The sequence below is a fragment of the Perca fluviatilis genome, chromosome 19, assembly GCF_010015445.1.
Source record: "Perca fluviatilis chromosome 19, GENO_Pfluv_1.0, whole genome shotgun sequence".
In the NCBI taxonomy this organism is placed as follows: domain Eukaryota; kingdom Metazoa; phylum Chordata; class Actinopteri; order Perciformes; family Percidae; genus Perca; species Perca fluviatilis.
In genome coordinates, this window is record NC_053130.1 from 13,278,679 (window position 1) to 13,297,111 (window position 18,433).

The following is an 18,433-nucleotide window of genomic DNA, read 5'->3' on the forward strand; positions in this document are numbered from 1 at the left end:
TTAATAATTTGTTGTAATAATTGTTGTAATAATTAATATTTAATTATTACAACTTCAGCTGTTTATGCGTTGCCCTCTAGCATAGCTCTGCCACAAACTGTGAAGGTGCAATTTTGACACCATAATATGAGTTTAAGGTAATCAAATCCAATATGTTTGGCTGGGGAGGGAAGTGATTTTGAGACGTCTCTGGGACAGTGTGTCAGATGCTGGTTAATTAAACATGGAAGGTGCCAATTCCAGCAAAACTAGTAAACCAGCGGAAAATCAGAGTCTTAGTGTGCAAATTCTGGATGATTGAACAAGTGGCCTAATCTAGGTCTCTTCCAGAAACACAGGGCTGAGAAGCTTGACACCATCACTGTGAAATTTGAATTAATATTGATTATGTTGCTCGCGTAGGACGCATAAATTAAACTTATTTTCCAATTAAGCATGGAGCAGTGGCTTTCAGAGAAACACAGCATAGGAGACCCTTTAACCTCAGGGGGAAAATAAATGCTAATGCTAAACAAGTATGTATAAACAAGGTAAAGAGCAGCAGTGAAGCTGATGTGTTATGACAGTTATTGATGTGGCATTTAATGTGTATGGCAGAGGAATACACGCGGGAACATTTACAGTGTGTTCACCTCTTTACACCATTCATGCATTAGCTTATGTATACATTACATGAAGTGCATAACATTTTCAAAACATTGTTTCTTTGTCAAACAGCTTGATGCATCGCCACTGCCTTGAAATGTGTGGGATGGATTAAAATAGCCCAGAGAGCATAAATTATATCTACAGTATGTCATTTTGATTCTGTGTGTGTGTGGTGCAGAGTGATCAGTGTGGAATTACTTTTTCAATATCATTCACTTTTGCAGGAACAATTAAGATGATGTTGATAGTGTCAGCAATGATATCGGTAACAGCAAAGGTGACGATGACGACAACATCAGTAATTTCACTCACCACTGGTCTGTGCACGTCCCAGAATGCTCTTTCCTGACTGTCGAGAATTTTCCTCTCAATTTTGTCTCTTTTCTTATCCACTCTGAGGAACAAAAAGGGAGCTCAGAGCTGTTTTTACAGAGCACGTAGCTTATTCCAACACACGTACGATGCATTCACTCCATCACATCTTTAATGTGCAGGTCATCTGTGAAGTTGTGTGCTGGTAATTACAGGCAAGTTGTAGTAAACCACTTTAATTCATGTCAGAATGAGGGTGTAAGAGGACTCACTCATAATGGCTCAATGCGTGTGTGGTTCTTATAGAAACCTACTTCGCTTGTGCTTCTGCTTGCATAAAAATGAACTCCCATTTCCTGGCGAAAGCTCTCTGTAGCCTTGCTAAGCTCTCCTGCAAGTAAAACAAAGAACAATAAATGGGGAATAAAAGGTTTTTGAGGGATCTGGGCTGATTATGTTTACTGCGCATGATGTGTTCAGTGCACGGCTGTACACCATCTTTAATGGTCCCTGCTCACATACAATGAGAAAAGCCCCTGAGTAACCCAGTGATTCATTTAATAGCTTAGGTGAAAGGAAAGTTACAAATGATGCAGTGGCACACAGGAAAAGAAATGTCCTCAGTGTCAGTATGAACAGATATGTGAAGAGGGAAGTGCTGACACTAAACGATCTCTTTCACTTACCGCTTCATAGTCTGCAAGCTCCAGACGTGCTTTATTTTGCATTGTTCTTTTGCAGAGGTAAACAGCTAAGAGACAGAGAGACAGAGAGATTGGCAATAGAGGGATCACAGCTGGGTTTTAACAGCCTTAAGTGGCCCTGCATTTACTCATTTAATCCTCTCAACTGCACATTTAAACTGGCCTGCAAATCACAAAGGTCATTGGCTGTGCATGGTTTCTGAGCGCCTGTTACAGTGTGTGTGTGTGTGTGTGTGTGTGTGTGTGTGTGTGTGTGTGTGTGTGTGTGTGTGTGTGTGGTGTGTGCGTGTGCGTGTGTGTGTGTGTGTGTGTGTGTGGGGGGGGCTGATTTTGATCTCTTTCTGTACTATCATCATCCCTTCATCCTTTTGTTAACTGACCATTATGTGGAAGCTTCATTATGCCATTACACTGTTTTCATTAAGGGGCATCATTCATGTCAATCAGTTGTTTCATCTGAGACACTCTAACTTCCCCTAGCACTCACAGGATTATTCTCACAGCGAGCATTAGCCCTTTTCCTCGTCCTATAACTCAAGCAACAAATGAAAGACCTGCAAGGCTGTGTTGCTATTTGCTCAAATCATTTTTGGCATTATCAACGTGTTTATCTCCGCTCTGCTGTAAACATTGAAAAGCTCATCCCTGTATCACCAGTAAAACCTTCAGCCAAATGTTCACAACAGTTGCATGCATACAAATATATCCTTGGTTTCCTTCACTGTAATCAGTCTGTATCAGTCAGAGCAGGGGCGTAGCACTAAATCCTGGGTCCTGTAGATATGCATTTTCTATGGGCCCCTCCCCGCATCCACAGCTATTCATTCTAGCATTTTGGGTACTCAGTCCCCTTTTTCACATATAAGACCAGAACAGCTCTCTCACCATAGTCTGTGTTTTCTGGTTCCCAGCAGTTTGATGGCCAAAAGTATGGAGTCTAAAGGGAAAAACAGGTAATTAAGAAACAAAACTTTGAAAGAGTTCAGCTAACCACACTGTGTTTTGAATCAAAGTGTGCACTGTCATGCAATGTGGGCACACACACACAGCCCTGCATCTGTCACAATAAAACATTTTGTTGTATAATGGGCTCAGCATAACATCTAAAGCACATAAGCTCCTTTCAGCGAGCACTGAGAGCAGACACCAGCATGAATCTTAACCCTCCTCAGGCATCACTGTATGGACTGGCCTGGCTTCAGATGAAAACCGATTACACCTAAAGAGCAATGTGAAGCCTGCTACACACAACACAAACAGCCTCAGGCATTGATTAACTTCAGTTAGTTCTGTGCTGCACACTCACGGGAGCTCGCTGGGTGCAAAATCACTTAAACTGTCAATCCCACTATTGACATTCAGAGTGATGTGTTTTTTGTTATTTTCAGGAACCTGTATTATGGAGAATTATGGAGCAACTCCTAATCACTGTTTTGACTCAGCATATCACACAGAGGCACTTTGAAAGATTTATCATGACTGCAGCTTTTAGAGTTGGAAATTTGTCATGTGTAAAGGGATTTTTGTAATTTATTTTCAACAGCAAGGAATGAGCTATAGATGTTTTATATAAAATGACAATACAGAATATATTTGTAATTTTTCTCTATAAAATCTCCGGCAAACCTGTATCATTCAATTCTGTCTGTCAGTTTTTGTGATGACATATATGGTATAGCCTGTTTAAAAATGATCCGTGTGAAGGGTATCTTCTTCAGTAGTCTTTTTTAAACATTACCGTAATTGTACTGCTACTAATAATAATAGAGACTAATAGAGATCCTTCAAGACAAATAAGAATCGGAGCATTACTATTACTATTCTTACCTGAAACCTATAGAAAGTGCCATCATCTTTGAGAGTGAGGACGTGGTCTGAGATGGGGAAGAAGTAACCATGTGCAGCCATCAGAGTTCCTAGGTGAAGAGCCTCCACTGGAAAAAACACAGACATAAAGTCCATTTACAACTTGGTGTACTCCAGGTACAGGTGTATTCAGTTTTCCCAGTAATATTGTTCAACAGCACAACTTTATCTTCATGTATATAAAACAGTCACAAATACATACTGTGTGGGCAGGAAGGTTTTGTCTTTCACAAGTTTAATTCAACTGTCCTGCAGATATGATATGGCTATTCTGTGCTCTGAAGGAAATGTGTTAATAAAAAACATTTTAAAAGAGTGAGTATATAGTAAGAACTGAAAAATTATAGATCTTTAATTTGGATTTCATCTCAAGCCTAAAAATGTTACTTTTCTAGTAATAGTTTGGCATTTTCAGGTTTAAAGGAATAGATTGACAAAATATGCTTATTTGCTTGCTTGTGGGGAAAGAAGTCTGACACCAAACCTCCCATAACACGTCAAATTGTTGTTGTTTTTCCACTTCAGTTTTTGTAGAGATTAGGCCAATTAGATATGTATGTAATTCTGTGAGCTTCAGGTGCTGCTGGGTGGATTTTGTTATCATTTGACAGAGCCAAGCTGTTTCCTCATTTCCAGTCATTGTGCTAAGCTAAGCGGCTGCTTGCTGCTGTCTTATGTAGCCTTATGTAAACTGATATGAGAGTGGTATCAACCTCATCATCTAACTCTCCGCAAAAGAACGAATAAGCTTTAAGGATCAGGATAATAAGGCACGTAATATAAATTCTGATTTATCTTTATTCAGTTTATACTGAGGCATTAAAAGATAAACCTGCTTTGGGATCCCACTCTTTCAATTAAAGAAGACTATTTGATTATCCTGCAATCAATAGTTCCTCATCACAGATCCTCAGGCGGCATACTGTGTTTAGTGTCACACAAGATATTTAACTTTATTCACCTTTAAATTCATCTTTGACAAAATGTCCAGAATGAACACCATGGACCTGAATAAGAAATTGCTGCTCTAATAGAAGAATAGGCAGGTCTCCGATCCAACCAAACAGCACAACGGGAGGTCTCGCTGATTAGCCCATCTTCAGACAGTAAGACGGAACTCATCAGTCAAATCTCCTGGTGTTTTGCTTCATGGCGTCAATATCTATTATTCATGTTTATAATTGTGTGTTGACAATTCTCTGTGACTTTTTATGGTCATTATGAACAGTATAGAAAACAGTATATACATGTTGTTTCATACAGTTGTGTCCCTGTCTATTTCTGTACAGTAATTTATTGAATGTTTAGTGTAAAGCCGAGAGGGTCCAGCAGTAAACTGTGATCTCACTGTAACACACTAATAAGCTAACAGACACAAAGGTTGAATTGCTTGAAATAGTCTAAATATGCAGAGTTATGAATGCTTTAACAGGAGCTTATAATGTATGCATGCATAAAATATTCACATCTCTGCTCTCTTGCTCGCTAACACACACACACACACACACACACACACACACACAGACACACACATCCATATATCCACACACAGTGTGTGTGTGTGTGTGTGTGTGTGTGTGTGTGTGTGTGTGTGTGTGTGTGTGACTGAGATTTATTAATAAATGATGAGTCATACGTTATTTAAACCTGTTTACTTATAAACACATACCTTCCTCCTTATCAACTGCACTATTTTTTTACAGCAATATTATCACACATTTAGAGGCTATAAATGTGTGATTTATATAAAATATATATATTATATATATATATATATATATAATTTATTGTATATTATATGTTGGTGTGTTATTTAACCAGAAGAAGAAAGAGTACTTTCTGTCAAGTAACTGATTTTTCTAAATCCCCAAAAAGTTCCTGCCACTGCATTGTCTGCAAAGTCTGTTATTTTTGCTAATTTTAAATTTAGGAAATCACCCAGCACATTTTAAAAGGTGAATACAGCCAATTAGATCAAGCTGAAAAGCAAGTGCTAATTTAGTATCCAGTACAAATATTTCATTTATTTTCATGTATAGAAACTATACAGTATGATTGGCCCAAAAAAAATAACTGCAAATCAGACTAATGTGATGGAGGGTTTTCGGAGGGATAAAAAGATTGTTATGTTGTTGCTTGTAAGAGTCTATAAAGATCAATTCCTTGTAGCAAGGGAGCTTCGGGCTTACATTTTACATATCGCAGGCTTTTCTATAAGCTTTATAGCTGGCTAAACCTTGGACTGGAATTAGTCAAGTTGTCAAGACAGGCCAGCCTTGGAGTCCGGGGGGAAAACACCCTTTGATTTCATCATATTACCAGCTCGGTGCCAAATTCCCAGCAGTTTGGAGCCCTGCCAAATGGAGTGTGGGAGTATTCTTCCAGCTGAGCCTGATCTAAAGACAATGTAAGAGATTCTGTATTTGTAGTTATATTTTGATTATTATTTTTTGCACTATACAGTACGCGCTGTTTGGAGAAGTTCAGATGATCAAGAATCTTTGCTTAAATGGTGGAAAGGACTCAAGTAGCCTACTGTACTTAAGAGTAAATTTGAGTATTTCTATTGTATGCTTCTACTCAATTGCGTTTTACAGGAAAATATTGTGTCTTTAGTTTCTAGTTACTTTTCAAAAAAAGCATATAATAGGATTATGAAATACTATGAATTGTTAAAGATTTAACCAGTGGTTCCCAACCTTTTTTGGATTGTGATCCCTTACAAAAAAAAACAGTGTCTGGTTGGAGTTTCAGATGTCTGAGTTGTGGATCAGAACTTTACTTTTCTTGCTTTCTTCTCCATTAATTATCTCACAACCGCTCCAATTTATCATGTGACCCTTTAACTGGGGCTCAACCCCCAGCCTGGGAACCACTGGACTAAGTTGTGTAAAAAGGAGTTAAAACTAGTTCCACCTTAAACAGTAAAGTGCTACTTAATATATGCATCAATGCAGCCGTATTAACACAAATTAACAATGATGTCAAATGTTATAAGATATCAGTCACAGGGGCAATTTACCTTTACTTTTGATACTTAAAGTATTTTATGTATATAGTATATTTTTAATGCAGGCCTTTTACTTGAAATGGAGTATTTTTAGGTTGTTGTTTTGGTACTTTTACTTAAATAAATGATCTGAATACTTGTTCCATCACTGGTTTTAATCAACTAAGGAGTAGGAGATAGTGGATTTCTACTGCACAAATGTGCAACTGAACTATTAGAAGACTGGTGAAAGAATAATACCACTATTTCATAGATCCACATTTCAAAGAAAGTTACAGTCTTTTATACATCTAGATGCCAGAGTAACAGTGGACATAGGCGTGATCTCAAGAGACTGAAAAAGATCATTTAAAGGGTTTTACTACAAGCGTGACTTTTGAGTCTGATGAGGAGGAGGTTTAAAGGAGGTTGGAGGAGAAGACCAGAACCATTATACAGAACAGTATGAAGCCTTTCCATGCTGATGTCCTCCCTCAGAGATCATTTTACCATCTGGTGTTCCACAGAGCAGATTAGGTGTTCTTTCATATGCAATGCACATCCTTAATAATACATGGGTACACACTCACTGACAGCTTGATAGTTTTTTGTCGATGTCCTGTTGTAATAAATGTGACTATTTAATAGTGTTGTTTAGTCATGTTAAATGTTTTGATTGTTGCTGGTTGACAACTATATTCCCCCCACAGGGATCTAAATTATTATGTACTAAATTACTACTGTATGTATAAATATACTGTATGTATCAGTGGTGGCTGGTGACTCAAAATATTGGGGAGGACAGGAGGAAAACCAACCCCGCGTCACGTTATTTCATACAAGTCGGCTAGTTATCCCTTATCTCTACCTTCTTCTGTTCAACTGAAAATGAAGCGGTAAAACAATTAGAATCAGAATCAGGTTTATGTATGTATGTATTTATGTATGTATATATGTATGTTTTTGGAGCATCACAGCTTAATTTATTCACTTTTTCTCATTTTCTCACTCATACATGCATGCACAGATGTTCATAGATGCATTCAGAACATATTGTGTTTCCCACCTTCCAGTCCCACAAGCGCATTTATCTAGCTAATACCATACAGTATATGGCTAATAATTATTAGAACACTTTAAGGTTGTCAACATTTTGCAGCAAAAGTATAAAGTGAAGATATTTTATTTCACAGTTTCCTTTGCACAAAGGAGGATTTGCTTTTGAATTGGGCAATGAAAACCTCTATAAAAAATGTTAAATATTATGATATTTTGAGTACTTTATCTATATTTTACAGACAGGCCTGATATATATCTAAGGGCTGTACAATGCCATGCTATTTATTTTATCAATAACATGATCTAATTTATACCCCTGGGAGAGGGATTTATTTTCAGGCAGGTCCAAGGTCAGAAGAGCAGCAGACTGATGCTGGAGCTGATTAGGTTTTTACAACCCTGCTTGCCTAATTGAAATGATAATACCGCAAAGCTAATTCATACTGTTGCCTTAGTGATTCTGTGAGTAAATTAGTCCATAGTCCATTAACCCTTGTTTTTGCTGGATTTTCACTTCCTTAATTTACAGGCTTATGCCATTATTAATGTACTGTTACTGTATGCATGCCATACAGTATACTGATAATGCAAAACAAAAAATAATTTTCATGCATTCTGTCACTTCTGTTTGTTTTTCTTTGTCTTATAGGATGAACAGATTTTGAGATTTTCCCACCAGGGTTCCCATCATGCTTTGGGGGATGTAAACAGGAAGTATAACGTTTAGTCAGTTAGCTACGGCCTACACTCAGCCCTAACTTTTAAGCTTCACATTTACATTTTGGTGGAAATGGAGAGTCATGCAGGATTAGCTTCTAGCAGTTCCTGTTTGCTCTGTAACCACAAATATACAGGCAACAATCAACTGGATAAGGCCTACTTTTTAAACTGCAGAAAACGTCTGCATTTAATAAATATGAGACCAGAGGTGAAGTTAAAATGTCTTTTTTGTATAATTTACAATTGGATTTATGGATGTTTATCCGTGATGTATTAGGGATACTCATATCCCTGTAAAGAATAAATCATGCTGGTACCAATTCAAAGTGGTTCAATGTTAAAATCCCTTTTTCTGTGTTTTTTTTTCAGCGGATCAGGTCAGTTTTGAGATCACTGATGAATAACTAACTAAAGCATTATCTGCAGCGTCCACAAAGTTGGAGATCATGTCAACCTCCTCATTCACATTTATCCTCTCAATGTTTGCAATCCCTTAGTGAGCTGTCTGAACTGCACATTAATGCATGTTGATAAATCAAGTCTGGGACCACCCTGAATGCGGTAAGCAGTTAATTCCAATAGTTCCTTTGCCAGATAAACAAATTGGCTTAAGAAATACGATACATTATAATGATGTGTAATGGTCTGAATTGTGATACAAATATAATGACAAAGAGTTACACTTGCAAAACATTCTACTAAAATGTCCCAAAAGACATCTAACACTTTTGAGAAGGACTTAAGAGGAAGAAATTTGTGCCAGCTAATCAAATTCAGTATTGAAGGAAAATAGGATTGGGGTCTACAAAGATTGCTAAATGGGATGATAATGAGTTCATCTGGAATGTGTCAGTATGTAATCTGTGGCATTTATTTTTTTTAAAACTCCCAATCCCCAGTCAACTTTGATATAAACTCATGTGCCTTTGCATAATAAACATGCTGCTATTGTTCTGGAAGCCAAATTAATTGCATTTCACATAGCTGTGTTTGTCAGCCCCACCAAAAGGTGTTCTGTGCCTTAGTTTTGCATAGCACTCTGTTCACTGTTTTTGCCAGCTTGCTTTGTGTCTGTCTTAGAGTCTTAAAGGACAGAGAACATCTGGTTGTTGATACATTTTCAGACTCTTCAGTTATAAAATTGATGTTTTTGACGATTTTGATCAGGAATACTATTATGGAAGAGCATTTTCAATATTGCAGGTGACACAAAATGTAACACTACAAATGTCAATTTTGCTTGAGAGAACTACATATGTGTTATTGCCAGGCCTCAGTAAAAAGCGCAACAAAAAATGAACATTCTTGGCTGAGTTTAGCACATGAAGCATGACAGGCTTTTTTGTTGTTGATAGTTTATCTCTCTTTTTTTGGCAAATCAGAGATGACCCGATATACTTATATTATAGATCACAGTGCTGTCTGAGGCCTGAGGCATGGGGAAAAGCATAATCTCTAGGGCAAATTTAAATGTCTGAAACTGTTTTTAGTTTATCAACGTCAATGAAAGGACAAAAGAGAAATAAAAGCTTTCTGTCCACTCTGAAAAGTTCAACTGATATCAAACATTGTAGAGGAGTTTTATCATGATCTAACTGCTTCCTTGTACCCTTAAAATCATATACACATACACATAAATAAGTGTGTGCATAAAAACTTGTCTGATATAAAGTGACAAATTGACACAATTGACAAAAAAAGACACGTGAAACAACACACAAAGGAATTGTGAGTTGATGAGTCAGCGGAGTCTTGCAACTATGAACTGGCTTCACAATACTGAGGCACACACTAAAGCAGACAAACACCCACACACATAAACACTCTAATATCCGTTTGTTATTGTTTTCATTTCATTTTCATTTTAATTTTTCTTCTTTGTTATTTAGTTTTGTAATCAGATATTGTGGTATTTATTTTATTTTTATTTATTTATTTTTATTTTCAGCATATGTTATGAAATGTTTTAATATTGTCTGATTAAATGTTGTTTTGGACCCCAGGAAGACTAGCTGGTCGTCTAGGCGTCAGCTAATGGGGATCCTTATAATAAATACAAATACAAATACACACACCTGCAGTACACACAGAAAAACCCAAAACTCAGAAAAGATTAAGATTGTTTTCCACATTTTTAGCTTACCATCTTCAATGCAATCAAGCGACCAGTATGGCGTCAGGTTTATGTCATATCTCGCGAGCGCGATAAAACATGCTCACAAGCAAATTGTATTATTTCACACGCGCAGATATTACTCTTTGCGCACCTATTCAACCATCAAGAGTTGTACAGGCAGCTGCAAGCATGAAACAAAACCTAGCAAGAGGCAAAGAATGGCACCTGCGTGGTTAAAACTAAGCAGCACGCACACAGAGCAAAAACCATGCACCCGTGAGTGTCTGCTTTGCAAGCGGTGGAGGGCATTCATGCACTCGCAAGTAAACTCTCCTCTCTAAGTTGATTTCTGCTCGCTTGAATGACACTGACTTTTGATATTTTTGGGGCGGAAACCAAGAAGGCCCTGGCCCTCCTATGATTGGTCACTTTCAAGGCGATATCACCCACAGACTTCACTTACTAATGTTACTTCGATTGACAGCTATGGTTCAGGAAGCACGGAGTGTACTGGTGACGAAGGGTTTTTCTGTCTTTATTAACAATGTAGAGCAAGATAGCACCATAAATAAAGGACTGTATATGTGTCTCTCAGCTGTTCTGTTGTGGATATGTGCAATGCTTTTGTTTTGAAAAACCTTGTAAATCCTTGCCAATGTATGTACCCATACCTCTCACATTAGAGCTAACGTTAGCCTTAGCTAACATGGCTGTTGTTAGCCTGGCCAGCCAGTCTTATTAATCCAGAAACAGAAATAATGTTTTATGACGTGGTGTATGATGTAAAGTTAATTAATGTGTGATTGCTTTCTACTAATAAGTTAAACATGCCAAAAATAGTATTTGGTTAGTTGGCTCTAAATTTCTGTTATGAATTAATCAGACAGCTGGCCAGGTTAAACAATAGCCAGTCGCCATTCTTTCCCTCTCCCTATGTTTTGTTTCATGCTCGCAGCTGCCTGTACAACTCTCGATTGTTGAATTGATGCTCAAAGAGTAATATCTGCTTGTGTGAAATTATATAGTTTGTTCTTGGGCATGTTTTATCGCGCTCGCACATTTATTACAGTTTAACCTGCCCACTTTTGATTCTATGTGCAATGAGAGGCTCAACTAATGATTTGACAACTCCCTCAAGACAGTCTAGTTCTAGGCACTTTATCACACTGGAATAAAATAAGAATAAGAAAGAAAAAAGGAGGAATAAGAACAATAATTGCAGTGTCTGCTGTAGCTCAAGGAAACACAAAGATAAGATAAAAGAAACATGCAGATTTCCATCCATCCATCCATCCATCCATCCATCTTCGTCCGCTTATCCGGTCTCGGGTCGCGGGGGGAGCAGCTCCAGCAGGGGACCCCAAACTTCCCTTTCCCGAGCCACATTAACCAGCTCCGACTGGGGGATCCCGAGGCGTTCCCAGGCCAAGTTCGAGATATAATCCCTCGACCTAGTCCTGGGTCTTCCCCGAGGCCTCCTCCCAGCTGGACGTGCCTGGAACACCTCCCTAGGGAGGCGCCCAGGGGGCATCCTTACCAGATGCCCGAACCACCTCAACTGGCTCCTTTCGACGCGAAGGAGCAGCAGCTCTACTCTGAGCTCCTCACGGATGACTGAGCTTCTCACCCTATCTCTAAGGGAGACGCCAGCCACCCTCCTGATGAAACGCATTTCGGCCGCTTGTACCCTGGATCTCGTTCTTTCGGTCATGACCCAGCCTTCATGACCATAGGTGAGGGTAGGAACGAAAACTGACCGGTAGATCGAGAGCTTTGCCTAGCTCAGCTCTCTTTTCGTCACAACGGTGCGATAAATTTAATGTAATACCGCACCCGCTGTGCCGATTCTCCGACCAATCTCCCGCTCCATTGTCCCCTCACTCGCAAACAAAACCCAAGGTACTTGAACTCCTTCACTTGGGGTAAGGACTCATTCCCTACCTGGAGTAGGCACTCCATCGGAGTGCCTAGACTGTAACTACCATGGCCTCAGATTTAGAGGTGCTGATCCTCATCCCAGCTGCTTCACACTCGGCTGCGAACCGATCCAGTGAGTGCTGAAGGTCACGAACTGCAACCCCTCCCTACCCCGACTACGCCTTGATATCCTGTCCATAAATATTACAAACAGGATTGGTGACAGAGCTCAGCCCTGGCGGAGGCCAACCCTCACCTGAAACGAGTCCGACTTACTGCCGAGAACCCGGACACAGCTCTCACTTTGGTCTTACAGAGATTGGATGGCCCTGAGAAGAGACCCCCTCACCCCATACTCCCACAGCACCTCCCACAGTATCTCCCGGGGGACCCGGTCATAAGCCTTTTCCAGATCCACAAAATACATGTAGATCGGTTGGGCATACTCCCAGGCTCCCTCCAGGATCCTTGTGAGAGTGAAGAGCTGGTCCGTTGTTCCACGACCAGGACAGAATCCGCATTGTTCCTCTTCAACCTGAGGTTCGACTATTGGTCCTTTCTAGCACCTTGGAGTAGACTTTACCAGGGAGGCTGAGAAGTGTGATACCCCTGTAATTGGCACACACCCTTTGGTCCCCCTTTTTAAAAAGGGGAACCACCACCCCGGTCTGCCACTCCTTTGGCACTGTCCCAGACTTCCACGCAATGTTGTAGAGGCGTGTCAACCAGGACAACCCCTCCACACCCAGAGCCTTGAGCATTTCTGGACGGATCTCATCAATCCCAGGGGCTTTGCCACTGTGGAGTTGTTTGACTACATCAGTGACTTCCGCCTGGGAAATTGACAACGATCCCCCATCCTCCTCCAGCTCTGCCTCTAACATAGAGGGCGTATTAGTCGGATTCAGGAGTTCCTCAAAGTGCTCCTTCCACCGCCCTATTACGTCCTCAGTTGAGGTCAACAGTGTCCCATCCTTACTGTACACAGCTTGGATGGTTCCCCGTTTCCCCCTCCTGAGGTGGCTAACAGTTTTCCAGAAGCACCTTGGTGCTGACTGAAAGTCCTTCTCCATGTCTTCTCCAAACTTTTTTTATAAAAGTAATTGTGTGCACATCCCACCTTCTGGCAGGTGCAGGACAAATGAAATTACTTAAAACGAAAAATAACACTGCTTTAAACTCCCATTTTTTATATAAAATGCAACGTTGCATTTTATATTACAAATTGAAGTTTAAAGCAGTGTTGTGGTATTACATTTTTTTCATTTCTCCAAACTTCTCCCACACCCCTGCGCTTGCTTCTTCACGGCAGAGGGTGCCGCCCTTCGGGCCCTTCGGTACCCCTTTGCAACTGCCTCCGGAGTCCTCTGGGATAACATATCCCGAAAGACTCCTTCTTCAGTCGGACGGCTTCCCTGACCACCGGTGTCCACCACGGTGTTCGTGGGTTACCGCCCCTTGAGGCACCTAAGACCCTAAGACCACAGCTCCTCGCCACAGCTTCAGCAATGGAAACTTTGAACATTGTCCACTTTGGGTTCAATGCCCCCAGCCTCCAGCAGGGTGCCCAAAAGCTCCCCGGAGGTGTGAGTTGGAAAGTCTGTCGGACAGGGGCCTCCTCCAGACGTTCCCAATTTACCCGCACTACCCGTTTGGGCTTACCAGGTCTGTCCAGAGTCTTCCACCACCCCTGACCCAACTCACCACCAGATGGTGATCGGTTGACAGCTCCGCCCCTCTCTTACCCGAGTGTCCAAAACATACGGACTCAGATCCGATGAAACGATTATAAAATCGATCATTGACTTTTGGCCTAGGGTGCTCTGGTACCAAGTACACATATGAGCATCCCTATGTTCGAACATGGTGTTTGTTATAGACAACCCATGACTAGCAAAGAAGTCCAACAACAAACAACCACTCTGGTTTAGATCAGGGAGGCCATCCTCCCAATCACACCTCTCCATGTGTCTCCATCATTGCCCACGTGCGCGTTGAAGTCCCCCAGTTGGAGCCCCATGCAGGACTCCACTCAAGGTCTCCAAGAAGGCCGAATACTCCGAACTCCTGTTTAGTGCATATGCACAAACAACAGTCAGAGTTTTTCCCCCCCACAACCCGCAGGCGTAGGGAGGCGACCCTCTCGTCCGCCGGGGTAAACTCCAACGTAGCGGCGCTCAGGCTTGTGAGTATCCCCACACCCGCCCGGCGCCTCACACCCTGGGCAACTCCGGAGAAGAAAAGAGTCCAACCCCTATCCAGGAGTATGGTTCCAGAACCGAGACTGTGCGTAGAGGTAAGCCCCACCAGATCTAACCGGTTGCTCTCCACCTCCCGCACCAGTTCCGGCTCCTTCCCCCACAGAGAGGTGACGTCCCCAGAGCCAGCGTCTGCTGCCTGGGTCTGGTCCGTCGAGGCCACTGACCTTCACTGCCACCCATGTGGCAGCGCACCCGACCTCAGCGGTTCCTTCCACAGGTGGTGGGCCCATGGGCTGGAGAGATGGGAGCCACGTAGCTTTTTCGGGCAGTGCCCGGCCGGGCTCCATAGCAAACCTGGCCACCAGACGCTCGCTGACGAACCCGCCATCACTCCATCTCTACTTTGTTCACTCATAGGGTTTTTGAACCATTCTTTGTCTGGCCCCTCACCTGAGACCACTTTGCCTTGGGAGACCCTACCAGGAGCACAAAGCTCCAGACAACACAGCCCTCAGGTTCATAGAGACACACAAACCTCTCCACAACGATAAGGTCATGGTTCCCGGAGAGGCAGAGACATGCAGATTTGTGAACTTTAATATACAGGTTATAAAATTATATATATATATATATATATATATATATATATATATATATATATACGATGGTATTTTTAGTAGCCTTTGGGAAAGTGCTCAACGTAACATGAGGTGGGTGTGTTTGTGTGATGCTGATAACGCAGATTTGCAGGTGTGTGAGATTCATTCAGGAGATTGTTTGAGGAAGCTAGGAACCTTGAGTATTTAAATAAACAATGCCATCAATTAAGAAGAAATACAAAGATTATTTTAGATGATGGGTTTCCCTCTCGGGAGGATGTTTGGAGGATGTAAGCAGGAAGTATAATGTTGCCATGGAGTTAGTTAACATTAGTTTGCTAGCTGTGGGCTACAACTTGAGCTCTGTTTTTTAGCCTATATGTGTCCCCTTGCCATGTGTAAACCTCAATATACATCAGGAATGAGTCAGAACATCTTCACGTAGGCCGCATAGTCTAGAATGGGAGGAAGGTGGGCTTCAAACATAGTGAAGAAAATATCATCACTTTGGTCATAATTTTGGAATCCGTCATACTGGTCTCAATTATTCATTACATAAAATAGGCAAACATCCAACTGGAAAATGCACACACTGTAACCAGCCAGAAACGGTTGAACACATACTAATACTTTGCAAGGAATTCAATACCCAGAGAGACCGCCTTTTTCAGACATTTCGTAAGGCAAACCACCACAACTTTTCACAGTCAGGGCTTTTGGGAAAAACAGCAGGCAAGGTATATTACAACATTATTAAGTTTCTCAGATAAATTGATTCAGTAAAGACAATCTAGTTTTTTATTTGTTTGTTTGTTGTTGTTTTTATCTCTCATTCACACTTCGGTCCAATTGGTGGCAGTAATGCACCTATAAATTGGTTTGCCAACTGCCAATAAACCATAAAGAAAGCCTGTAATTGTTTATATTTTGGCACATGGCACTATGGCCCTGGCTATTAGCAGTTCCTGTTTGAAATGTATCCATGGATGTTCAAACTATCTCTGGATTAATTTGACACTTAAGAAAACTTATAACCTGATGATTCTAAATCAAGTTCTGGAATTAGCTATAAGGAGCATCTCTCTTCTATGATTTATGGACATTTATTCACGATGGACATTGGAGATAATGATATCTTCAGAAAGTGTAAGTACCACTTAATCTAAAAATATATGTATCTTGTCTGTGTCTTGTCACGTTTTTTGACACTAATTGTGGCAATTGCGCGCTAATTAAATTGCCTGCATGAGCTATGTGTCACATCCACTGCTGCAGCTCCAACTGCTGACCGTGTTGTTAAAGAGGCCAATTCAGTGGCCAAAGTGCATTAACTAGCTTTCCTTGTTTTTAGAACAACTGCATGCACCTGTCCCTTTCATCTTAGGTAGGCTACAGTAGGTTTGCCTCCCGTCTATGCCTACCCACACCCCCTGCAACTCAACCTCTTTCCTAGACAATATCCATCAGGTCTTTTACCTTGATCTTCGATGTCCAGATTCTTGATCATCCACTGTACAATTTCAGAACCTGAAATGAGAGAAAGCACATAAATATGAATCACTGATATGATATGTAATATATTCACAGTGTGCTGAAACTGCTGCTCCTCTTTGCATATAGATGCAAATAAAAGGGAAAACAATGACACTCTTAACCCTACCCACCTCCCCTCATAATCACAGTGCATACCAATTCCTCTCGCCTTACACCATGTGGGTGGGTAATAGGCCATCCATTACCAAATTTTCTTTTCTGACATCCTCTTCAAGCCAGCTCTCTTTGGCTGTAGTCCATTAATATAAATGACCAGAGAGGTACAATGGCATAATGAAGCATCAATTGTGTACAGTAACAACACAATTTGTCTGACTCAGTCAGATCATAGACATTGCAGTTGCAATTGCTTCATTTAAGAGTCAATGCATCACATAAGACATTTCCAACTGTCACAAACAAAAAACTAAGATGTAAACCGGTCAGAATATGGCCTGAGGGGAGGAAAAATGCATTTAATGTAAAACTGAGCAGAAGAAAAGGCAAGGTACTATATGTATGTATGTATATATATATATATATATATATATATATATATATATATATATATATATATATATATATTTATTTTTTTTACTTTTGATTCAATCATCAAACATTTTGAGATAAGGTCTAGGGATGACTTCTATATCACGTCTTCTATTTTATCTTGTTTGAACATCAAAGTTTTTATATGGTGGATGTCATTTTGCAATACATCTTCCCCATCTGAGAATGCAACTGAATCATTTTCACATTTCAGAAAAAAATAAAACATAACAGCATCACCTGCCCCCTGGATGTTTTCACACCCTATCACAACATGTGACATTGGCACTTTGACTAAATATATATTTTCTAAGCTATTATTACGGTCTTTCATGCTGTCAGGTGAAGGTATGTTAAGGAGACGAGAGCCACAGAAGGCAGGAAAAAGGTGTGAAATGGAGACATGACGGAATGCATGCAGGGAGACAGTCGGTCACTGTGGCTGTCCATCAAGCTATCTTTCTGTCTGTCTGGATTTTGTCTTCACTGCACCCCCTTGCTTTCCCGCACCCTCATAACAAGATGAGATTTTCCATGGATTAACATTAATACAACCCCATTTTCACACTATCAAAGTTGACCTACTTTCTAAGAGAGATCTTAAATGGGATGTGTAAGGTAATCCTCTAACAAGGTTGTTCTCCATATTGATTAATATTATGTGTGTGTGTGTGTGTGTGTGTGTGTGTGTGTGTGTGTGTGTGTGTGTGTGTGTGTGTGTGTGTGTGTGTGTGTGTGTGTGTGTGTGTGTGTGTGTGTGTGGGGGGGTGCCGCATCAGAATATGACAGCAATATTAACCGAGTGATTAGTGATAACATCAACAATTAATGATCCCAATGATAACAAATATTTGATTATTACTTCATAATCTGAATCTGTAGAATGACTGACCTCTGCTCAGTATTAATAGAAAACAAACAAGCAGAGTTGTCTATGCTATGGTTCTGTTGTTCAGTTTAAGGAATGAAGGACACCTAACAAAATACCACAAAACACACTGTAACAACACACTCAAAGGAAGGAGACAAACTCATATTCTATGTACACACATACAGTACCTATAGGGCTTACCAGTACAAGTAGCCTATATGTGAAAGTGTGTAAGTGAATGAATTGCCAAGTGAAAAAAAAACTATGTATTTTATTAAAAATTGAGGCTGCAAAAAGTGGTTGCAGAGGAAAAACACAACAGTAACCTGTAGGGCTGAACGATTAATTG

At 40.5% G+C, this 18,433-nt stretch overlaps 1 protein-coding gene across 2 annotated transcripts in view; it reads right to left on the reverse strand.

Moving 5' to 3' along the window:
* Window positions 1-18,433, reverse strand: part of rgs7a (regulator of G protein signaling 7a) — a 60,708-nt gene that overhangs the window by 6,649 nt on the left and 35,626 nt on the right. For both annotated transcript variants that reach the window (XM_039783353.1, XM_039783351.1), the window contains exons 4-9: window positions 16,608-16,658; window positions 3,492-3,598; window positions 2,550-2,601; window positions 1,647-1,711; window positions 1,275-1,351; window positions 961-1,042 (exon numbers count right to left, since the gene is read on the reverse strand). In XM_039783353.1, the coding sequence (XP_039639287.1) occupies window positions 961-1,042; window positions 1,275-1,351; window positions 1,647-1,711; window positions 2,550-2,601; window positions 3,492-3,598; window positions 16,608-16,658 (434 nt within the window). The remainder of the gene's footprint in view (window positions 1-960; window positions 1,043-1,274; window positions 1,352-1,646; window positions 1,712-2,549; window positions 2,602-3,491; window positions 3,599-16,607; window positions 16,659-18,433) is intronic.